This window comes from Alnus glutinosa, chromosome 8 (assembly GCF_958979055.1).
Source record: "Alnus glutinosa chromosome 8, dhAlnGlut1.1, whole genome shotgun sequence".
Classification (NCBI taxonomy): domain Eukaryota; kingdom Viridiplantae; phylum Streptophyta; class Magnoliopsida; order Fagales; family Betulaceae; genus Alnus; species Alnus glutinosa.
Genome location: NC_084893.1, coordinates 6,262,172 through 6,285,877, shown reverse-complemented (window position 1 = coordinate 6,285,877; position 23,706 = coordinate 6,262,172). Strand labels below are relative to the sequence as shown.

The 23,706-nt window shown below is 36.7% G+C and overlaps 2 protein-coding genes across 2 annotated transcripts; one reads left to right on the top strand and one right to left on the bottom strand.

The window, feature by feature from the left end:
- Positions 1-404: 404 nt before the first annotated feature.
- LOC133875583 (galactinol--sucrose galactosyltransferase-like) lies at positions 405-5,500 on the bottom strand. The gene is made up of 4 exons (XM_062313758.1): positions 4,118-5,500; positions 1,861-2,038; positions 1,342-1,709; positions 405-1,153 (listed from the first exon to the last, which is right to left on the bottom strand). Exons 1-4 carry the CDS (start codon positions 5,336-5,338, stop codon positions 590-592), a joined length of 2,331 nt encoding a protein of 776 aa, XP_062169742.1. The 5' UTR covers positions 5,339-5,500; the 3' UTR covers positions 405-589.
- Positions 5,501-14,532: 9,032 nt separating this feature from the next.
- On the top strand, positions 14,533-19,860 carry LOC133874511 (uncharacterized). Its single transcript, XM_062312349.1, has 10 exons — positions 14,533-14,705; positions 14,908-15,013; positions 15,106-15,280; positions 16,380-16,434; positions 16,556-16,680; positions 16,764-16,853; positions 17,209-17,481; positions 17,664-17,890; positions 18,599-18,820; positions 19,324-19,860. The coding sequence occupies exons 1-10, from the start codon at positions 14,632-14,634 to the stop codon at positions 19,432-19,434; spliced, it is 1,458 nt and encodes a 485-aa protein (XP_062168333.1). The 5' UTR covers positions 14,533-14,631; the 3' UTR covers positions 19,435-19,860.
- Positions 19,861-23,706: the final 3,846 nt, after the last annotated feature.

Below are 23,706 nucleotides of genomic sequence, written 5' to 3'. Positions count from 1 at the left end.
TAACAATAGCCGGAATCTGATGAAAGTGGCTGGAATTATATCGGCCAATGACAGAATTTAGTCACTGATAATTTTTAGTCGTTAGTATTTTTTCGTACGAGTCAAACACCAGAAAGTTTTTTCAAGAATTTTTTTTAATTGAAAAATAATTTCATTAAAAATATTGTACAACATAAAATATTTTAAATCAAAACAAACAAATGTGCATTTGAAATAATGAACACACAATCAGTGGCGGAGCCACTAAGGGCCCCCCAAGCCCCAAAGTTCTTCCAAAAAAAAATTTAAAAAAAAAAATTAAAATTTTACCTCAAATTTTATTATTTTTTTCTAATTTTAGACTCCCAAAACTTTTTTTTTTTTTTTTTTCAATTTGACACCCCAACTTGGAAGCCCGGCTCCGCCCCTACACAATAATTGCAGGGGTAATGTTACTCTCACAAATCACAAAGTTCTTGTTTACAAGGCCTTTGAACTTTGAAGATCAACACAAGCACTTGCTTTTTCTAGATAAAGAGAGTTAAATAAATATTAAAAAAAGAAGAAGCACAAAGTTAGCTTAAAAATACACTTCCGGCCATTGATGAACTCAGAAAGAGCACTGAACAAGGGAAAAACTTGAGGAATTTGGCCAGGGTACTTGCACCACGATCATCTGATCAATATAACTAAAATCAATACCCACACCATCAATCTTGCAACTCATCGGTTTCTCTGATGCAAACACTCTCATTTCTCCACTCCCCTTCACTCCAATCCTCACCAAATTTTCATCATCATCAAATTCAAGCGACTGAATTGCACCACCGGAGTTTAGCATCTTCACTAGTCCAATTGGAGCAACTTGGACTAATTTGTTCGACAGGGTTGTCACCGGAGAAACAGTGAGAAGCTCATAACTAAATTGCTCAAGTGAAATCTCCATCCCCTCCGATGACTTCAAGAGCTTCAGTCTCTTTTCCTTGAACATATATATAGCAAACATATTGACCCCTTTTGTGGGAATCGGGTGCTTCCCATTGTTCCACTCGATATCTTTAGGGCTTGCAGAGCAGGTCAGGGAGTGTGAACATTCTGAGGCGCTCTTGTTTCGCCTGGATTTGGGGCACCACCCTCCTCCTTGACAGTTGAACAGTCCTACAACTCCCGTGTACTGTAGCATATTAAATCACAAACATAAAACTATAAGAACAAAGTGAGAAAAAAAGAAAAGAAAAGAAAAGAAATATAATGCTCCTAATATAATATGTAATTAAGCTTAGCGATCGTATTAAACACTAGGATATATGTTTTAGGCACAATTTTAACAGAACTTATAGGACTTGGAAACGGATGTCTTACCTTGTTAAGGTTCCAAATCTTGAGCATTGTTTTCCCATCATGTAATGGGTCTTCAAACAGGCAATCTCTAGCAGGAAGCGCATAGTATTGGCATCGTAAAACAGACCCATCTGGCAACACAAGGCTCTTAAGCAACTCAAAGTTGTGTTTTCCGACAGCGTCGCTTACATAAATCGGTCCACCGGAAATAGCCCGGGATGCGGCGTGGAATTCAGCGCAAGGATGAGTGGATTGGAACATGTCCCAATCTGGATGTATAAAGTTCCCCATCCACAAGCTGTTGTAGGCACAGTGCACCATGTGACATCCTTGTAGCCAAAATGTCCCGTTTGGATCTCCCGACGGGTCTGTGCACCAAAAGTCATCGCCTGTATGCATTAAAGGAAAAAGCTTAATGCATGGATTCTCTTAGTAGTCAGTAGTATAGCTAAAGAGAAAAGACTTTCGAACCAGGCTTAAGTCTATTTGGATTTACAATTTAAAAACGTGCAATTTAAAAATAATGCTTTTGAGACATACCAACGCGTCCTAATGCTATGGCCTCGGTTCCGAGGAACATGAAGTCATTGCAGTGCTCCATGCTAGCAATGACACCATTTCCTTTGAAGTGTTTCCTGATTGACGCAGTCAGGGCCTTGTAATAAGCTTTGGCGAGCTCGACTCGGCCTCCAAATTCCTCTGATAGCATCTCAAGCAACTGCAAACGCCAAATATGAGCATTAAAATCTCTCAATCATGCAACTGGAACTTCTTTTTTTTCAGTCAAACAAAGCAAGAGTTCATTCATCGACTCCCATGGCCCATCCACAATAGTTTAATAATATTGAAAGATTGGCCCAACTAGAATGTGTCAGCTTATGGAAAAGCCCGGCCAGCACTAAAAACATATCAATTTATCCCTTCAAAATTAAAAATGAAAAAAGTGAGATAGAGGTTATATTAGGGTGTTTTTGTTTGTAGCGGTGGTGTTGAGACATGGATATAAGATTATATAGATCAATTATAACCCGACTTATTTTGATCTTAAATGAGTCACATCTGCCCCTCAACCATAACCTTTTTCTGTCAGATTCACGGGCCATGTAAAAAACTGCATGCTATAATGTCATATATTGAGTTTGGGTTGTGTCGAAGTATAAGTATAAGACTATATAGGTAAACTATAACATAACCTATTTAATTAACCAGATCAAACTCTTCAACCCTAACTTTTAACTTCGTGTTAAATTTGTGTCGAGTTTGCTGATCGTGTCAAAAATTGATAACTCTAAGTGATATGACACCTTCTGTTTGTTAAAAAAAATTATTCTCTTTTTGAAATAAAAATACTAACAAATAATTAAAACACAAAACACTTTTAAAAACACAAACAATTTTATTATTACGTCACATCACAACGCTTTTTTAAAGGAAAACTAAAGAATACCCCTCAAACAAATTAGCAAATAGATATGTGCTTTCACATGATAAATAACTAATTTTTTGTAACGTTGAATCGATGAAAGATGGGCTGTAATTTGTTTAATTTTATGCTAAATGATGCCAATATGATGATAATGATAAGGCTCACCTGTTGATACCAGTAGAGGACACGTGCCAAGACAAGGAGATGACAAATGACATCTGGAAGAGACAAGTGGCTTTATCTCCTGCAATTGCAATATTACCATCGCAATTGTACATGTTTGGTTTGTTCTTTCTTTAATTCAAAATAATTGGTAATTAGACCGACACTTGTTTATATTTCAATACCAATTCGAGTTCTTAATTATACAAGATTAAATAGAAAGGAAAGATTAAATTTTTAACATTTTAAAATATATATATATATATATCCCCTTCTATAAGGATGGGATGTAATAGTGATATTTTATATCATCCATTAAAAAGTTCACACATTATTAAAAAACTAAAATACACTATACATGAAAAGCACAAAATATTTTTCCTTTTCAAAGAGTCTAATCAATTTTAAACCCACCATCTCTTCAGCCACCCGCAGCCGGATTCCACCAACGACTACCGCCAAATCTTCGCCGGATTCCGCCGCCGACCAATCCTTCAGCCATGTTACGGCGACTCGTTCTCCGTCCAAAACAACCGGATCCCAGCCAGCTGGCCAGGATCTAGTCGTTCCTCGACCAGAACAGCCGAATCTCGGCCGATCGATCAAATCTGGTCCTTTCCTGGCCGGATCCCGAATGACCCAGATCTAGCCCCTCCCCGACCAGAACGGCAGGATCCCGATCGGCTAGCCTGAATCTGGCCACTCCTCCGCCAGAACGACCTGGATCTAGCCCTTCCCTAGCCAGAACAACCACATTCCAACCTATTGGACAAGGAAACGTGCTCAGAAGTTTCCTTCTAGCCGGATTTCGGCTTATTGGTCGGGAGTACGTTCTTGGGAGCTTCCTTCCAGCCGGATTCTAACCTATTGGTCAGGGAAACATGCTTGAGAGTTTCCTTCCAATCGGATTCCACCCTATTGGCCGTGAAAACGTGGTCAGGAGTTTCTTTAGAGAGAGAGTGCTGAGAGGGAGATACATTTAGTGTTTTTAGGCTTATAGTATTTTTGTTATAATTTTTACTTTTTTCAGAGTTGTTAACCGTAAAATAAAAGTTTTACGGCCATCTTTATCGAAAGTATATATATATTATGATGTGATATAATGTACCCGATTAAATGCTCTAATGATGATTAGATATCATCTGTATATAAAAGAATATAATACGAGTACGTTTAAATTTAACTCGTCAAGGGGTATCGAGAACTTACTTGTATAACGTCAACCTTGACGCCGTCAACACCTGCCGATGCAAGATGTGAGTGAAGCCCCTCGTACATCTTGTGGACCAGCTCCGGCGGGACTAACCCCACGCCATTGTTCACGATCTTGTCGACGGCGAGATCTTCCATTGTCATCTGCGATCCCGGTGACAGCTTAGGAGTAACGACCCTGGACTCCGGCATGCCAGGGGCATTGGGTCTAATTCCACCCCAATACCCACAAAGTGCATGCCAAACATACACGTGTTCTATTGTCCTAAATTCACCCTTAAGGTCCCTAATAAAGCCACGTAGGCCTTCATGATTTCGGTAGTCCCTGAATTTATAATTTTCCTCGAACTTTATGAGCCTACATGGCATTTGTTCACCGGCAGCCGTCCGATTCATGCCCTCTTGGCCAGTGATGAGGTCGTCATCATGAGAAATAGACTGCCACCCGTCATCAATGAGGACCATTCCTGGAGGGCACCCACCCTCCACCAGGCCCTTCACACCTTCCCAAACCCCCTGGGGGTGCACCTTAAGATAGAATGCATCCCACGTACACCAACCGAATTTGTCGACTATACCTGGTGGGTTCTTCTCATCAAGAAGCCTGAAGGTCCCCAGGTGAACCCTCATCACCTTCATAGCCTCCTTAAGGAGACTATAAGGGTCATCACCACCGACATGCATGTAAACACAGCTCCTGAAGCTGGACCCACAGACACGTGTGGACCCACTCTCCACGCACACGTGCAGATTTTCGTCGTCATCATCAACCCCAGGTTGGAGGGAAGCTCTGAACGGTCCTTCGAGGAGTGGAAGTAAGAGAACGTACGGACGCCCAGTGTCGTTTTTCTCCAAGATCATCATCTGGGTCTCGTGCTCTACATCTCTTCCGCTGCTTCCGACCCAGTGAGTGGTCCACCAAACCTTGAACCGGAATATGCTCATGAACCTTATCCCCTTGAGCTTGCCGATGGGAGTCACGTGCCGGCTCGTCGACTCATCGGCATCGAACCCCACGAAGCAGCCGACCAAGTTCTTGGTCTTGTCTGAAGAGATAAAGGGTGATGGCGTGGCTGTGATGTTCACGGGTACTTCAGTGAGAAATGGATGGCCGTTAGCAAGAAAGTTTGATCCTTCCAACGTTATTGACAATGGTACTATATTGTCTTCAGGGAGCCCCATTACGTCTGGGGCATGTTTGCTTAAGCTTGGAGCCATTGGGATCGATTTGGGAGAACTTGGGTGGGAAGAGAGAGGGAGACAGAGAGAGAGAGAGTGCCAAGAGCACGCACTTAGGTGGCGTTTATATAGACTTCCAATTTGAAATATATTATGTCTTGGAGGAAAACTTGGCGGTGATTTGCTCAAGTATGGAAACAAGTATGCCCAAGGGGTTTGCATAGTGGTGGAGGCTTGCGGTTATATATAGGAATATTATTTCTTCTGGTTTGGAATTCCAAATTTTCAAGGTGTTACCTTTTATTGAAAAAAAAAATAAAAAAAAATACTCTTTGTACATCCATTCTTTTACGGGTATTGAGTCCACGTTTATGTGAATTTCACTCGATATGAGAAGGTAGATGTGTAAGGATTGTTTTTATAACACTCTCTCCTTTTATTTGGAGCAATCATCTGGGTGAAGCTTGCATTTTAAGGTTAAAAGAATATTACATCAAGGATTAACTAGCATTTTAAGGCCCAAGGGTATCGGATCAAAAATTAGGCTGGTGAATTTGACTAAGAGCATTTCCAATGGCTTATGTATATCTCAATCTAGAATAATTAACCAAAACTCACTTTAACTAGTTTAGCTAATGGGTTTTAAAAGACACCATACATCCGATTATCTATTTTTAACTTTATATTATTTCTTTCATCTTTTTTATTACTTTTTTCATTATCGAATTTTTTGTCCTTTTTTTTTAAAAAAATAAAAAATAAAAAAATAGTCATACTTGTCAACGATCGTTTTATTAAAATGGTCATTTTTCTAATGCAATTTTTTTACGATCATTTTCACCATTTTTCTAACAGTCGTTTTGTTAAATCTGTCATTTTTTTAACGCAATAATTTTTAAACGATCATACCAATTTAAATAAAAAGATTATCCTTTTATATATTATCACTAATGATTAAACAAATGAATAATCTTAAAGCAATTTGAAATATTCTCACTTGTGCAAGTAAAATATCACAACTAATTGAGATATTTATATGGAATCTCATTGGCAGTATGCTTCATGGAGAACGTGGAGCAAAAGATAAAAAAAAAAAAAAAAACAAAAGATATGTGAATAGTGTAACCCTACACGTGGAGTTGCACTATTTAAGGAATTAAGTAAAATCTATTCTAGAGTTTGAATAGATAAGTCAATGAAGTCTCTTTTTAGTACTTTGACTATCTATTCTAGCATAAAAGTAAAAATATATGAGTAATTGAAAGTGCTCTAAGCTACTATGTTTGATGACTATCACTTTGAATGGGCAACTCAAATTAATAGCTAGCCGCCCAACTATATAAGTGAAACTAGTAAACTCTATTTTTTCTTCTTTAGGAGATAATATACAAGTTGGAGTAAATTTTGCTTTCGTGGATCATTAATCTAGACTTTTTTTTTTTAAAGGGATCATTCTAGACTTTAAGTGACGACAACTGACAACCAATTGCAGGGGTATAAGGGTCATTTGGGTGGTTGTTGGATTGTAAAAAGAATGCATGCAGTATCTACTACTTAGTAATGCTTGTGATGATGTGAAACGCATCGATCGAGTGTAGGTGACTGACACATATTGTGTGTCTAAGTGCCTTTGCCTTCATATATTGTCTACAACTATTCCTCTTCAGTAATAGAGCATTTCTCGCTACGCTATGATTGTGTTACAATAACAAAACGTTTGTCATCATATGTCTAGCTTAGAATTGGACGCAGATAGTTGAGTATTCGACCGAATAAGTTACAAAATTGTAGTCAAGTTACAAAAGGGTTACTATTAAGCCAATGTCGATAAGGTGGACTACCGTGGACGTCGGCTGCAAAGCAACTTAAATATAATTTTAACTATGTGTATATAAACTATTGAACAACCTTTTCTATAAGCTGATTTTCGAGAATGAATTTTAAGGGTAAAAAGACGGGCAGTTAATAACCGCTAACCGCTTTTATAGATGGTTGAAAAAAGTCACTAACCACTTAGAGCGGGATAGTTAACAGTTTTAGAACTAGACGGATGTAGTTACTAACTACCGAACCATATATATATACAAAACGACACCATTTCATATAAGGTTTTAAATGACCCTAGACATTCTTCGGAAAAAAAAAATAATCTAAAGTAAGTCCAAAAAAATTCCAATAAATGCACAACATTCAAAAATTGACTTTAAGTGATTATGCGGTGCGATTATAACTTTAAATAGCCGTTAACCACATGGTGGGGAGGTGTTGTGATTATAAAATTAAAATAACCGTTTAATGCGGTTATAATGGTTAGCAGTTAAATATAAAAATCATTAACCGTAATCATCTTTTTTCCCGCAATAAATTCTACCCAAAATTTATACGACAATCTCCTTATAAAGCCTAAAGGAGTATGGCTCTTGGATTCAGGGGACCAAATTTCTCAAAGCGGTGTCAATTGGATGTTACTCCAAAGGGTCTGCCGTCTACCATCTACTTTGAGAGGACATCGGCAAATCTTTTTCTTAAAGGGGGGAAGATTGTATGGAAGATAAGCTCATTGGGCCGGGACCGTTTTTCTCGAAGTGGGGTCAATTGGAATTTACTTCAAGGGGTCTGCATCTACTTTGAGACAAATCTTCTTCTTTATCCTGTTATTATTACGTCTTTATTCCGATATCTCCACCGTTCGTTGCTTTTCCAGATGTTTCTTTGGCTTCTTGACGACAAGAAAAATGCTGCACTTTTTATTTTTTTCAAAATGTAGTTTCAAATATGATGAAAATGTGTCATCATCGGGGAGAATTAAAACACATTATTTAATTAAAAATCAAATTTTAAAAGAAAATTTTGGAAACCGTAGCGTTTCTCTTACCACAATGATCAACCTGATGTTTCCGACAAGACTTTTTGCTTCCCTTAAACCTTTTCCTTGAGCTTCACCTTTTCTTAAACTTTTTCTCTATTTAGGAAATTAAATTACTTTTTATTTTTTAATTTAAATGTATTCCACAATAGTTTTACTTATCATTTTTCTATATCATTTAAATATTATTTAAATTAAATGATAAGAAAAAAAAAAAGAAAAAGCATTTAAATATTATTTCAAATAAATGTAAAAAGAATGAAATAGGAAAGAAAAAGTATTTTATTTTAAAATAATGTTAAAAAAGCAGCTGCTAATGATATAACATTAATTAAGCTTCCTTTCAACCTCTTTAATTATGCTCTTTCTTCATGGGTTATCTCCAATTCTCCCGCTTTGAGTAGTTTTGAGCACTCTATCCATCAAACATGTAGAAGATTATTAGACAGAACTATTCCAAATACCTACATCGATCTCTTGTATCACTCGATTCACTCCTGTTTAACGTTTGAATTATATATTAACTTAATTAATAATCTTATACGATATGTATTGCATGGTCTAATAATAGTCCACTCTTTCATTCATAGATAGCAATATATAATAATGCATAACCCTTGAATTACGAGCCACATGATTTGTGTTCTCTAGATATACAGCCATAGCCAACAGCTTCTTTCATTTTGGGTCGCTTCTCTCTTTGATTTAGGGGCATAGATTGGATTGCGTAACCACAGAAAAAGAAAACAGTATCATATGTCACTGAATTTGCCTTTTTTGTTTAGGGAAATTGAATTCGATCGCGACCGCAAGAAACTTCCAAGGAGCCGCGGACAAACAAGATTTCGCCCCTACTTCAACCCGGATCAATCTCGACCATATATATATATGCATAGAACCAATTGATCGACCAATCTGCCCATGTCCCCAAGATGATTTGGGTATCACATTTCTCTCGCGTGCATTATGTTCAGATCTTCTCGACCGTCGAATCCTCTAGCTAGGCACATCAACGTGTTGTCTATACCATCGTTGTCGGGGTGTGATTTGGGTATCGTTAATGTTTGCGATACATTGACTTGACTTGAGCTCTGTTGAGACCGTATTTAGGTTGGGTATTCTGAAGGTATATTCTCTGCTCTTGAGGTCGGAGATTAGATGAAGAGCTTAAGTGTTAAAACAACGCTAAGGATGGCCATGTAGGCCATATTATGATATCCCATATTTGGATTAAGTGGTTAATTTGTCAAATTTGGTACGCTTAGTTGTTTTGAAGACATTTTTCCTTAATTTAGAAAATTGATGGTAATCTAAATACACTCAAGCACAATAAGTTACTGTACAATACGGGTTCATATTTTGAGATTTTGGATAAGAATGATCTAATTTTATTTTATTTTATTTTATTTTTTTATAGTACAAGTCTTGTTAAATTATTGTCAGGACTCTTTACCTACCGAACAACAAATAAGTCTATACGTCGATCGGTCCGTTAATAGGCTCCGATCATGAATAAGCTATCTCTCGGTTGTAATTGATTAAGAAGGTGGGCCTGGTATGGGGGCCGATTCCCGACAAGCTCCGTTATGGTGCGAACTTGGTCAGAATGGCTACCACAGTGGCGCTTGTAAATACCAACGTTTGAGGAATCCTTCGAGGAAGGGAATTTTGAAGACACATGGATAAAGTGTAAATGAGCCACGCTGCACAAGTAACGTGTCCTAGATGAAGGAAAAAAGCAATACGTGGGTTTCAATTAGGCGTATAGACGACTAGCTTTTAAGGATATCGTCGTGAGTCGTGACACGCCGAGTGTTTGAGACGACTCATCCTTTTCCGTTCCACAGGCTGATCTGCGAGTTTGCCACGCCAACTGCTCCATTATAGCCAACAAATAGGGAGTGCGTGGACGGTAACATTGAGCGGTGCCTAACTATGCGCTTCTTAAAGTATTTATCTAACTCACAAAAAAAAAAAGTATTGATCTAAGTCATTCATTTATTATTTTTTTTTTTAATTTTTTTTTTATCAAGTTAATCTTTTAAAAAAAATAATAATAATTTAACATGGTATCAATTTTAAATGTAAGACCGGCAAAACGAGTTTAATTACATATCGGGTTGGGTCAACTCGTTAAAGGTCAAAAATGATATGACCCGACCATTTAAAGAGAAATGATTTTTGCACATCACTTGATAAATATTTTGTACATCACTTTTTTAAATCAACCATTAGATTTGTAGGACTCACAAGGATTCACATGTGTGTTCTACAGATCCAATGGTTAATTTTAAAAAGTGATGTACAAAAGATGTAAAAGTAATGTGCATGTAACACATCTCTTATTTTTACGAAAAGTAACAAGGAAAAAAAAAAAAAAACACAGGCAAGAAAAGTTCGAAAACATAAAGGGATATAAGAGGTAGAAGTGAAGAGTAGTGAAGTGTTCGAGAGTCTTCTAAGTTCTATTCTTCTTCACGATTTTGAGTTTTGATGATTTATTATTTTTTTTTTAAGGAAAAAAATAAAATCAAGTCAATCGGGCCAACCTACGAGTCAAGTGGGTTGACCCGTTTATGACCCGAATTCATTTATGCCAAACTCTAATTCTATAACTTCTTGTTGGGTTCACGAGTCGTGTCAAAAATTGACAACTTTAGTCAAAATTTTTGAGTTCAAACTTTAACTTCGTCATTTTTGTATTGATTAATTAATTAAATTTATGGATAATTGCACCACTAGTCTATGTAATTGACCTAAATTACAAATCACTTCATATGGTATCAACATCAATTCAGAGATTCATGTAGTTGACTTAATTTATAAATCGATATCTATAGTCAAATTCCATTAAATTTTTTGACTGATTCTATTAAACGCCACGTAGGCGCCACGTCAACCAATAAGATGGTGACACGTATCCATTTTAATAAAATAAAAAAATAAAAAAATAAAAAATATTTTTTTTAAAAAAATTAAATTTAAATATAAAAAAAAAGAAAAAAGAAAAAGCAAAGGCAGTAGCCACCCCTTGCTTTTTCTTTTTTCATTTTAATTTTTTTAAAAAAAAAAATAAGTTTTTTTTTTTATTATTAATATAAACACGTATCGTTATTTTATTAGCGTTGACGTGATGCTTACAAAGCATTTAACGAAATCTGTCAAAAATTGAAATTAAATTTCATTCTAGAGATCAATATGTAAATTAAGCCAACCATAAGTATCTCTGAATTCATGTTGATATCACAAAAATAATTTATAATTTATGTCGACTACGAGAATTAATGATACAATTATTACAATTTAAGATATTCCAATATCGGTTGTACCCGCTACTAACTCAAAGAGCTAGCCCCGTTGTCAGCTTCACCTGGCTGAAAATGAAGAAAACGACAACGGCTGCCACTGAACGTACGTGTGAAACTCGCATGTTTATCTCACCAAACTGCCATAACTAGCACGGAACTGCGGCGATCTTTTCTACAATAATGATTAATTTTAACCTCACCCTCACAGAACCCATACCGTACTGTTCCTAAATTTCACACTCACGCTCTTGCAAGACTCCATTCTTACGCAAAAGTGAGGATCAGGGTTGGTTTTTTATGAAGAAATTTGAAGCAAAGAATCGGTGACATGATCCCATTAGGGTATTGATCGGATATATTGGAGACTCATGAGAATCTGTTGAGGCTTGGAATGGAGAGAAAAATGCATGGTGGGTCACTGTATCCCTTTATAAATCAAGTACTGGTGCTCGATCTATCCTTCCCAACAGATATATTAACTCTCCCATTGAACAAATGCAACCCTTGGAAGGGTTGTCTCTATCCTTTATCAAAAGATACCTCCAATGGGAACATGTTATGATAATGATGCCGTATTCTATTTTGGAGACGGTATGGTACTGTTACGAGCAGTGCCAGGAGTTCTACTCTAAGCCTTATTTGAAGGATGAGAATTAAACAAAGAAGTAAGCATAATTGATCTCAAACTTTTTGTTTAAAAAATGTTTTAGATCTCGTTACATGTTTGTGAAGCCATTCATGGAACAGAACCTATCACCCATATGAGATTATTTAGTATGTACGAAACAGATCACCCCCGACATAAAACTTCAATTTTTCCGGCAATGAATTAAGGTTATAGAGCGAAAGGAGAAGAGAATGGATATATGATACGAAATGGGCAGGATAATGGCTCTTGTTGATGTTGTATTCTACAATGATAAGTATGAGTGACAGAGTTACAACTATTAGAAATGAATGATAAAAATGACAAGAAGAAATAATTAAATCTAGCTGTTTACAATGACTAAATACATTCCAGAAAATAGTAAGGGATTATGGGATCATCTATAGTGATTAGATGAGTAGTGGAATTAATATATGTAGAACATCTCGAGTAGATGGACGCTCATGATCGATCACTAGAGGAAACAGAGTAGGTGTGGAAAGCACTTGGGAGTCTTGATCATTATCGTTGAGCAGCTAGAGTGCATCATTTGCTGTAGTGCCATGTTTATCAACTTGATCAGATACACTAACGGATCTATTGGGTGATTCTAATTTCTAATATGCCAAGTCCTCAACCACCTCCCCTTTGGGGAGATAGGACATGACGATTTTTTATTTATTTATTATTATTAAAGGACAATGACAAGCTAAAGACCAATCCCATCCAACCCATAGGCTAAGTGCTCAACCACATCCAATCCATAAGTTAGGCATTCCCAAGTAGGCCACTTGGGACGTTGTGGTCATAGACCCCAAATGACAAAAAGGCATTATTAAATATTAGCCAATCCATAAGATCGGAGGCCGGGGGTTTTCTTTAAGTAAATATCACAATCCTTTTACGATAGGATGGCGTGTCGGCGCGCCGGCGGGATTTTCGGACCAGTTTTAACATATGATTTGAGGGTAAAAAACCGTCAACAGTTTCTTCGAGGGAGAGAGATTTCTGGCAAAAAATAAGAGAATTTTGCCAAAAGATTTTGGAGAAGTTTGCGTTTTTTGTCCGAAATGCCGGTTTTCTGAATGGGCTAAAACGGTACAGGGGCCTCATGGTGATCATTTGTAAAGTCCAATGGAAATTGTAATGTAGGAATTGTAGTTGTTTGGCTAGATGTTTTTCGAAGTATCCGGTTAATGTAATCTCAGAGTCTTGGACTCTGGTTCTGTAGAGCATTTTGGCTCTACTGATTTGATGAATGAAATAGATTTATTCCTTCAAAAAAAAATATTAGCTAATGAAAATTGTGAATGCATTTTGCCACTCCTTGTGCGGGAGTTTCGACACTTTCTATTCGATGTATTTTCTCTCTGTAACAATTTTGTATTTTGACTGTTCATTTCTCTCTGTGTAAAAGATCTAGAGATTATAACAATATAATCAAATAAAAACTTAATTTATAATTTTACATCCGATAAAATGAGAAGAATGGATTTTAAAGGGGGGAAAAAATTCTAACATGAAAAATTAATTAATTATTATTTTTAGATATAAGAAAAGGTCTTAATTAAAATTTTATTGAGCCGATCCTGCCCATAATAAGCCATTGGCAGAAAAGCTGAAAATTTCTATGAAGACAAAAACAGTTGAATGGCTAAATCTATCAGACAATATGCAAATATCTGTTTTTGACGCATATTAAATCACACCATTTAGGCAACCCAATTTAATTCTTAACTTTTATTATTATTATTATTATTATTATTATTATTATTTGAAAAATTACAATTTAACCTTTCCAAACTGTCAGCCGTTTTGCAAGTAGCCTTACGAAACGACCAACGCTTGAATTCTGGCCCCTAAACTATCAAAACGTTTCAAAAATGCTTATTTTCTTGAAATATGCTTATAATACTCCTGTCACGTGTCATTTTTTAATTAAAAAATAATAAAAATAATAATATTTAAAAAAAAAAACTAAAAAACCAAAAAACAACTAAATTTTTATTTTTTATTTTTTATTTTTTTAATTGAAAAATGACACGTGGCAGGGGGTATTATAGGCATATTTCAACAAAATGAGCCCTTTTGAAATGTTTTGGTAGTTTGGGGGGTCAGAGTTCAAGCGTTAGTAATTCGTGAAGCTACTTACAAAACGGCAGGCAGTTTGGAAAATTAAATTGTAATTTTCTTTTTATTTTTTATTTTTTATTTTTTTTGCCTTTTCGATCGTGTTTCTTGGTCACTTGTGAGTTGTGACTATATTCTCTATGCTTACAAAAAGGCCGAGGTATAGAAGCCTAGATCCGGCCCAATTAAAACACACAGTTAAGAAGTTTAGGGCCCAACCCAATTATACATACATCTTTTTGGACTTTTAGCCCAAACAAAATTTTGGTCTTTGTGGCACAGCTTCCAGGTCAGAGCTTCGACAATGGCCGTGGCTTCGTCTAATAGTAATACCGAGTTTCGCGTCTCCGAGACTCACACACAGAGAAACGGGGCATAACAAATGGTGGGTACAACTGAAGAAGATGATTGCTCATTTGTGTGGGACGAGAAATCTCGGCTCTACTTCCATGCCAGGTTTTCTTTAATACTAAATTTGGATTTTTCTATTTGTCATAAGGTCACAAACTATCATTCAGGCTTCTTCGTTGGTTAAACCAAAATTTGCTCAATTTTATGGGTCAAAAGAACGGCCTAAGCACGTAGCCTTAAGTTTTGGATAAAGATGATGCTAGCATGGTATGGCAATAACTTGTTTTTGGGTCTCGATTTGATGCAGTAGTGGGTTTTACCATGACCCAGTTGCCGGATGGTACTATAGTAGTAGAGATGGTCTCTATTACAAATTTGAGAATGGGAATTATGTGCTTATGGAGTCTGACAAGGTACTAGCTTGCCCCTTATCTGGTTGTTTTTCGCGGAGGATTGTGTTATATAAGTATAATATTCTTGATGCTCCTTATCTTGTTTGTTTCAGAGTGATGAAGGGGAAGTTAATCAGAACAAGGAAATTGGTAATGATAATCCCGGTCACGATGATGAGCCATTTGCATTTGGGTGTTGTAGCAGCAATGCGAGTGGCTCGGCTTTGCAGGGGGATGAAGCCGAGGCTTACCAATGTGTAGGAAATGCTCCTGATCAGCAAACGCTAGGTGAGCCGAGTATGCATGCCAGTTGTAATATTGAAGTTTGTATATTATGTTATCAAAAAAAAAAAAAAAAAGTTTGTAGATTATGTTGGTTCCATTTCAAAGAATGGCGATTTATAAGTATAGGACCTGACAAGACCATAATGGCTCCACCCTAGGGTTTGTGGTTGGACCTGTATTGAATATCGACAGGGTGAATTAGCATCTTGGCAACAGAAAGTATGTTGATCTTGTAAAAGTCAATGGGTTTGCTCGGTCCTGTGTGGGCCAGATTAGTTTATGTTCTTTGTCACTAGTTCTTGATTAGTCTGGATTGAAATCTCTTCACCATGTTACTACCTCTCTAGATTGCATTTTGATTTTATTAACAGATTTGGAAGCAGGTTCCTTTATGTGTCTTGTGGGGTTTGTGGCGTGAGAGAAATTTTAGGCTTTTTGAGGATGTGGAGATTACGGTTGGGGCTCTTTGTAGAAATGTGCTTAATATGTTATATCTGTGGGTGTCAGCGCATTGCCCGGGTCATATGTCGTTTGCTGATTTTTTACTTTCATGTTCATTTATCTCCTCTGATTAGGGGTTCGTTTGTAAACTTCATATGTACTAGGGTTGCGCCCCTTTGCGCTTTTTAATGAAATTATTACTTATAAAAAAAAAAAAAAAAATTATTAACAGTTCATGGCAATCATTAGTGCTAGAATGTCTTTATATGCTTCCTTATGATGTGCTCAAATTTTTGTGTACTGAATAAATACAATCAAATAATTTGTCTACATAGAGAGTGGCCACTACCATCGATATCATTGCTACACCATAACAAGTTGCATTGCAATTATACAATCACTGTCTAAACACACTGTTGTTTTCAACGATCAACCCCACAGCCTATGCTGTTGTCATGCCACCTAAATCAATACCTGCGCTACAATGTGCACATACATTTGGTGTCATGACCCATCTTAATTTAACGGATGGAAATAGACTAATAAACTTTACTTCATTGTAGTTTAATGAAAGTAGTATTGATTTTTTAGAGGTTCACAAATAAAGTATTCTCCTTCAATGCAATGAATTTGATCAATTAATTGACGCTTTTACTACCAGGCGACACAGAGTGCTCCAATGGTCATTCACCTGAAAATCCACCTCCATCGGAATGGTATGCTACTTTAGACATCTCATGCCCTCATTTTCATCAGTTTATTACTTCATGGCCTCTTTTTTTCTTTCTTCTTCTTCTTTTTTTTTTTTTTTTAATAATAGTTATTTACTGTTTCTAGGTTAGAAGATACGCTTATTGATCTTTATTTGTCTGGTTATTCCAAGCCAGTAGTGACTGCCACTGATGATGTGATCATGCCCTTGGAAATGAATGATGTGGATAACTTCAAGTTGTCAGCTGAAGGTTAGTCACAAATTCTCCTCTATTTGATGAAGACTACTATAACTGGAACAGGACCTAAATGAGTTTGTTTAGTGGAGTGTCAGGGAATAGCGATACTTATGAGCGGGAAGGAGAACGGCTTCTGGAGGACCATTACGGTGTAACTAATGCAGGTGGAAGTGTCTCCGATGATGGTATGGCCACTATAATGCTGCTAACAATCAAGTTCTTGATATTCATTTTTTTTCTTATATAGATAGCATTGGGTATTGTTCCCTCTCTTCAGTGGCTTGTTTATCCAAAGATTAATACCATTCACATGTATACATGTAGACCTCGCCTGTGTTATCCTAGCAAGTACCAGCCAATTGTCTCTCCAAAAACCCAATAACCTGACATTTGCATGAACATAAAAACCATTGGAATCCTAATAATACCTTTTCTAAAAGTTCTCAGTTGTCTGTCAAACCAGTCCAAAATGGTCACAATTTTTGGAGTTAGCGACCCACAATAAGAACACATGAGTTGACACTAGCATTTTTGCCACAGGTGCTTCATGGGATGAAGAAAACTGGCGAGCACAGTACGGTCAAGTCATTCAATATGGGGAAGAGCCAATGCCAGAGTTCCCAGTTGTTGATTTATGGGACTGGACATTGGTTACAGGGTCCAGAAAGGATGGAAAAGGTGACGCAGTGAGGCTGGTTGGGAGATTAGTGAGAAAGTCTGTTAAGCGTCATCCATCTATGCCTTCTGGTGGTGGTCTTCTAAAAACTGCTCCAATATGTGAAGTGCATCTTGATCTGGTACGAGTCACATCAGGTTTGCATTTGCCTCTTTCATTCAACAACATATGCAGTCCTTCTGCTTTATATGCCAGGTCATTCTTTATCAGCTTGTATTCGTTTGATTGCCGAGAAGGATTGGATATTTTGGAGGTTATTGAAAACAGTGTGTGTGAATTAGAACTTATATGCATGGCTGCATGAAATTTCCTCTATCAGGTCAAGTGTACAAGTTGCGGACTCCTAATGTGGGATACTTAGCTTCATTGTCAACTTATGATTCTTCCAACCCAACAAAAGATTGGGGATTCCCTGAATTATCAGTTGATAGGCACTCTATTCCTCTCTCCATATCCAGTGGAAGGCATGTATCAAAAACTGCATCTGGAGTATCCATCAGCAAGGATTTGCCTGTGTTGCCAGATAATCTTTCTGCATCTGAAAAGGTAACTTGTTTATTTTAGAAGTTTGGATTTGCACTGATGTGATGAAACAGTTCCAAATCCTGTTCTAGTCAATTGACAGAGGTATATCAATAGTGTAAGAAGCACATAAGATAGCAGCATATAAAAGTAGTGGCACGTGTCAGTCTTTTAATAGATGCAACAGGAAAACATGAGTGTGTAAAAGTAATGGCCTTTCAGGCAAATAAAAGTTTAAAAGTTTTGCCATAGACATTTACAACACTACTTAAGCACCCCTTTAATTGCATCAAGTAGTAAATTTTAATACGGAGGGAAGATGGTTTTGAGTTTTGATAAATGAATAGCCTTGCTGAGAGTAATACGATGCTATCAGTGATGTCTTAATGCTTATTCAATGCTAGGTATTGTATTTATGCAAGTGTTAGATGTGCGTCAGGGAGGTACCAAACCCACACTGACTAGTTGAACAATTAGAAGTTTGGACGTATAGGCACATTCGTTTTATAAATTGCCAGCACTACGTGCTGATTGAATAGGGCACCAGCAATGCGATCATGATTTTGAGACAACAGAATTAAGGACTGTGAGCAATTTTCTATTTATGGGCAATGCTCTGTATATTTTAACCAATCTACAGATCTATATTGTATATGATCTTCTGGATTGTATGCATCCTTTTCACAATCTGCTTTGTTTTAACTCATAATTTGTCTCCTGTTGCATTTCCAGAGTAGAAGCCATGTGTATAGGGACAGAGCTGCCGAGAGACGGACATTACATGGGGGTTTTGGAGTGGGTCCTGGACAAAAGAATTCAGTAGTTGGCAAAAATGATCTGCCATCATCACCTGCTTCTGCCAGTAGAGGAGAAGCTGCAGCTGAGGCCTTGAATATGTCATTTGGAGCTGGTAGTTACGCCAGAAATCTTTTAGAAAGCATGGGCTGGAAGGAGGTATATTCTATTCACATTACAGGTCGTTCAGAATATCTGTTTAGAAGAGAACTGTAACAAGAAATGCAGCTAGCTGGTTATATTATTTATTCTAGGCCAATAGGTTCACTTGGCTCACATTAATGGCTGTGTTTCATGACGGGGGCTTTCCAAAAACTTTCTAAAGCCTTGTTTGATAACGCTTTTTGAGAGAAGCTTAAAGTATTAACAAACAACTTCAAACACAAAACACTAAAAACTACTTTCACCATGTCATATCAGAACACCTTTTCAACCAAAAAGCACTGTTTAAAAAGTGTTATCAAACTAACCCTAAATCTTCCTAAAAATACCTATGAAAGATTGGTTTTTGATTAATGATTAGGGCATTGGAGTTTTGGCTATAACTAAGGATAAGATGACTTGGATGGATCATGGATGGAAATGTTCCTCCAATTTGAACAATGGGGTGCTTTTGTAAACTCGCTTCTTTTATTGACTTCTCCTTTGCCTGATGCTTGCAGGGGGAGGGCCTCGGCAACACCACAAAGGGATTGGTTGAACCAATACAAGCAGTTGGAAACGTTGGTAATGCTGGATTGGGTTGGCCTCAGGGAATAGCAAAGCACCACTGAGATATCAGGACATATCCAGCAAATACGCACGCATAACCTGTTGTTTCTCCCAAGAGTAGTGCGGTACTGGTCACTTTGTATAGCCTAAGAGTGTTCACTTTTGTTTATGTAAATAGTTTTCCTCCAAATTAGGTAGGTTGCAGTACATCTGTTCAAAGTACATGGGATTTTCACGTGCATTTTTAATAAAGCATGTGATTCTCAATTATAGCATTCAAAAGCCAAAAGGAACAGCCAAATACATTTTTACTTGCATAACAAGATTTAACGTTAGCCCTCGTAAACATGTTCTTGAACATTAGTGTTACTGTGTTAGCGTGAAGGCTTTGATTGAGTTTAGATTTTAAGGTGTAATGTTTTGGAACATGTTACTGCAATGGACAATTCTTATATGTGAATCATACAAAAAGATCCGAGTTAAAGTGACCAAGGACTTCTCATGCTGGATGAATTTGGGGTAAAAATGGCAAGTGATATTATTAACCCATTGGATGAAAAATACTTCTCAATATTATACGCCATAAAATTGCTAAGCACAATATTATAAAATTTACTTAAATTACTATATATACTATTCTACAATTAACATATATATATATAGATATATATAATTTTTGTTATATATATTATCTATGTATTATTAACACATCAACATTGAAATAAATATTTATTTATACTAACATTTATTAACTACCACCCCATTTGGCACTTGCATATATATATGTTTCTCTGTATATATATATGGACAAAAAAGAAAAAAAAAAAAAAATAGCCTCCTCAAATTACCATTCCTTTGACGCTTACACATCAACCAAATAGAGATGATCGTGCAGCCACCACAAGAAGCTAGGGGTGGCCGCACGGCCACACCAACTAGATCGAGGTGGCCGCTCAACTATTGCTCACCTCCACTGATGGCAGCCATTCAGGCATTTTTTTAATTTTAATTTTTTGAAAAAAAAAAAAAAATCAACTTCACTTATGCTTGTACTATCTCAAAATAAGCATGTATACCATACCAAAGAATACTTCTCACTCACCAAAAAATACTTCTCACATTTATATCGCATCAAAACACTTTTTCAAAAAAAATAAAAAAAAATTCAAACATACTATATAGTGCTTAAAAATTACTTTCCATTAACTATGCATATAAGGTTGGGGATGGCCTTAGCATTCGTTTATGTCATGATATTTGGTGCGGTGATAATGCTCTAAAGTATTCTTTTCTTAAATTCTTTTCCTTAACTCATAACAAGGAGGCTTTGGTATCAGAGTAGATGGATCGCTCCAGTCTCCACACCCTTTAGAATCTTAATTTCATTCGAGCTGTTCGTGATTGGGAAATTGAATCTCTGGATTCTTTTCTCACTCTTTTATACTCTATGAACCTATTTTCAGGAGCTATGAATAGCATGGTGTGGACTCCTTTAAGCCAACATGGTTTTGCACTCCTTCAAGCCAACATGGTTTTGCAGTAATAGCTACTACACCATGTTAACTTCTCCTAGCAGTGAAGAGCTTAGTTCATTTCCCTGGAAAAGCATTTGGAATGTGAAGGCCCCTCCACACATTGCTTTCTTCTTATGGGCTACAACTTTGGGTAGAATTCTCACGGTGGACAATCTTAGAAGGCGGGGTTTTCAATTGATTAATCGATGTTGCCTTTATAAGAATGATGAGAAAACTATTAATCGTCTTCTCTTTCATTGCGAGTTTACCGTTGACATTTGGCACTTAGTGCTTAATAGCTTTGGGGTCTCTTGGATCATACCTAATAAGTAATAACTTGCTTCAGCTTCTCCAAATTCCTTGGACATGAACATTCTAGAGAAGCTATTTGGAAAGTTATGCTCGTACTCTCACTACAAAAAACTTGGTATTTAGCCACATACAGTTAGCAACGCGTATGCCACGTGTATGAGGATCATACGCGTTTCTAACTGCTGGCCACGTGCAGTTGACCGCGTGGGTCCCACGTGGTTGATCCAGATGTTACTAAATGTGCAGTTAGCAACGTGTATTTATACACATGGCTAAATGTATTTTTCTTTTCTTTTTTTTTTTTTTTTAAAGAAAAAATGGAAAATTATAATTTTTTTTTTGCTACGTATTCTTAACACACGTTGCCATAATCAGTATTATTGCTTAAAAAAAAAAAAAGAAAAGAACAGATCTGATCTATTCTTTTCTTCTTCTTTTTTATTTGTTTTTTTTTTTTCCTTCCTAATATTGTATACGATATATGTATACGGCGACGATGCCGTCGAGATCCGCCTGGTGTATCCGGCGAGATCCACTCCGGATCTTCGGCTAACTCGTCGTCGACGATGCCGTCGAGATCCGGTGAGGGCCAATGAGAAAACCCACGCTACCGATCGACGAAAATATCCACTCCAAAAATACCCAGTTGGCCAAGAATGAGCAAAAAACACCAAAAGACACCAACTACTCCGACGACTAACAAAAAGGACCCAAAAAAAAGGTAACAAAAATACCAAAAATCACCATCAAAAGGACCCATAAACGACCGACCTCTTCTCCTTCATCGACGACTTTTCTTCTTCTCCGGGTGTTGGCGATCGAGTCGTGCGTCTGGGTGGGGGTGAGTCGTCGTCTACTGAGAGAGAAGGAAAATTGGGAGAGTTGAAAAAAATAAGAAGAAAAAGAGGAGAGACGATAGAGAGAGAGAGAGAGATTTCTAAAAAAAAACTGAAAAAAAAAATAAAATAAAATAAAATTGAGAAGCCACGCAATCGCCTTGGCTTTTAAAAAGAAACGAAAAAAATAATTAAAAAATTAAAATCAAAGATAAACTTAAAACAGAGGCGCGACCCTTCTCCCCAAAATATGCAAATGGCAACGTGGTCTAAAGCATGTTGTTAAAATTTGAAATTTCAAAATTTCAAAATATTTTAATTCCTGGAAAAAATTAAAAAATATGAATTTTTTAGCCACGTGTCTTACTATACACGTGACTAATTGGCGATGTAGAAATTATACACGTTGCTAAATGGCCACATAGATTTGTACACGTGGTTGTATGGATACGTGTATAAATCCATGTGGTCATTTGACCACGTGTAATTAATACACGTGCCCATTCGGACACGTGTAATTAATACACGTGCCCATTCGGACACGTGTAATTAATACACGTGCCCATTTGGCCACGTCTATTAATTACACGCGGCCATTTGGCCACCTGTATTAATACACGTGGCTAAATGTGTTCACGCTGCATTTAGCCACGTGTTCGTTATAACACATGGCTATTTGGCCACGTAGCTACAGTAATGGTTACTGTAGACAAATGGCGAATACCACATTTTTTTTGTAGTGTCTTAATGTAGAGCATTTGGAGAGAAATGAACCGTCGGCTCATTGAAGATAGTGAGTCCAATGTGCTACCTTTTAAATCCTCCTTCCTGGGATCTCTTTTGGATTGGGCCCTTGCTCTTATTCCTAATTTCTCTTCAGAGAATTTGATATATGTGATTTGCTTTCTAGATTGTAATAGCAACTAGCTCTTTAGTGCTATTGTTTCTCTTATATAGTAGTTAGTTCTTTGATGCTCTTATTTTTCTTGTATACTCTTCGTGTACGAGGAATATTCTTTTTCTTCAATAAAATTATTATTATTCATCAAAATAAACTACGCATACAAATAAAGAAACAAAGTTCACATAAATGGAATTTTTGACCCGATGGTTAGGAATTAATATATGTAATTATTTTTAGATTTGAACTTCTCGCGCACACAAATATATATATGTATATATATATATATATATATATATATATATATATATATATAAAAGAAATGATATTTGGTCATCCCATTATACAATTGACTTTTTAAAAAAAAACAAAAAATTTAATTAAAAAACACAAAATCATGTAAATAGGTTAGGTCCCGTTTTGTGTTTTATTTTTTGTTTGTTTAAAAAAGTCAATAGCTATGTCATAGGTAGGGGTGGGCGTCGGTTCGGTAGGTGGTTAAGTCGGTTCAGTTAAGTCAACTTTGTCGATAGAGTCAATAGGCGGTCGATGTCAGTTCGGTAAGCGATCGGTAGGCAGTAGTCTAATAATTTGCCCACAAAATGTTCGGTAAGCAGATAAGTCGGTTAAATTAGTTAAGTCAGTTCGGTCAACTTTGTCGGTAGGCAGTCTACGTCAGTTCGATAAGCGATCGGTAGACACTAGTCAAATAATTTGCCCACCCCTAGTCATAGGTGACCAAATATCATATATATATATATCAAAGTAATT

Coding starts and splice junctions, on each gene's coding strand:
- LOC133875583 (XM_062313758.1), bottom strand. CDS start 5,338: ATGGCTCCAAGCTTAAGCAAACATGCCCCAGACGTAATGGGGCTCCCT. Junction 2,039..4,117: donor TCAAGGTTGACGTTATACAA/GTAAGTTCTCGA, acceptor TGGCGTTTGCAG/TTGCTTGAGATGCTATCAGA. Junction 1,710..1,860: donor CATAGCATTAGGACGCGTTG/GTATGTCTCAAA, acceptor TAATGCATACAG/GCGATGACTTTTGGTGCACA.
- LOC133874511 (XM_062312349.1), top strand. CDS start 14,632: ATGGTGGGTACAACTGAAGAAGATGATTGCTCATTTGTGTGGGACGAG. Junction 16,854..17,208: donor TGGAAGTGTCTCCGATGATG/GTATGGCCACTA, acceptor TTTTTGCCACAG/GTGCTTCATGGGATGAAGAA. Junction 18,821..19,323: donor AAAGCATGGGCTGGAAGGAG/GTATATTCTATT, acceptor TGATGCTTGCAG/GGGGAGGGCCTCGGCAACAC.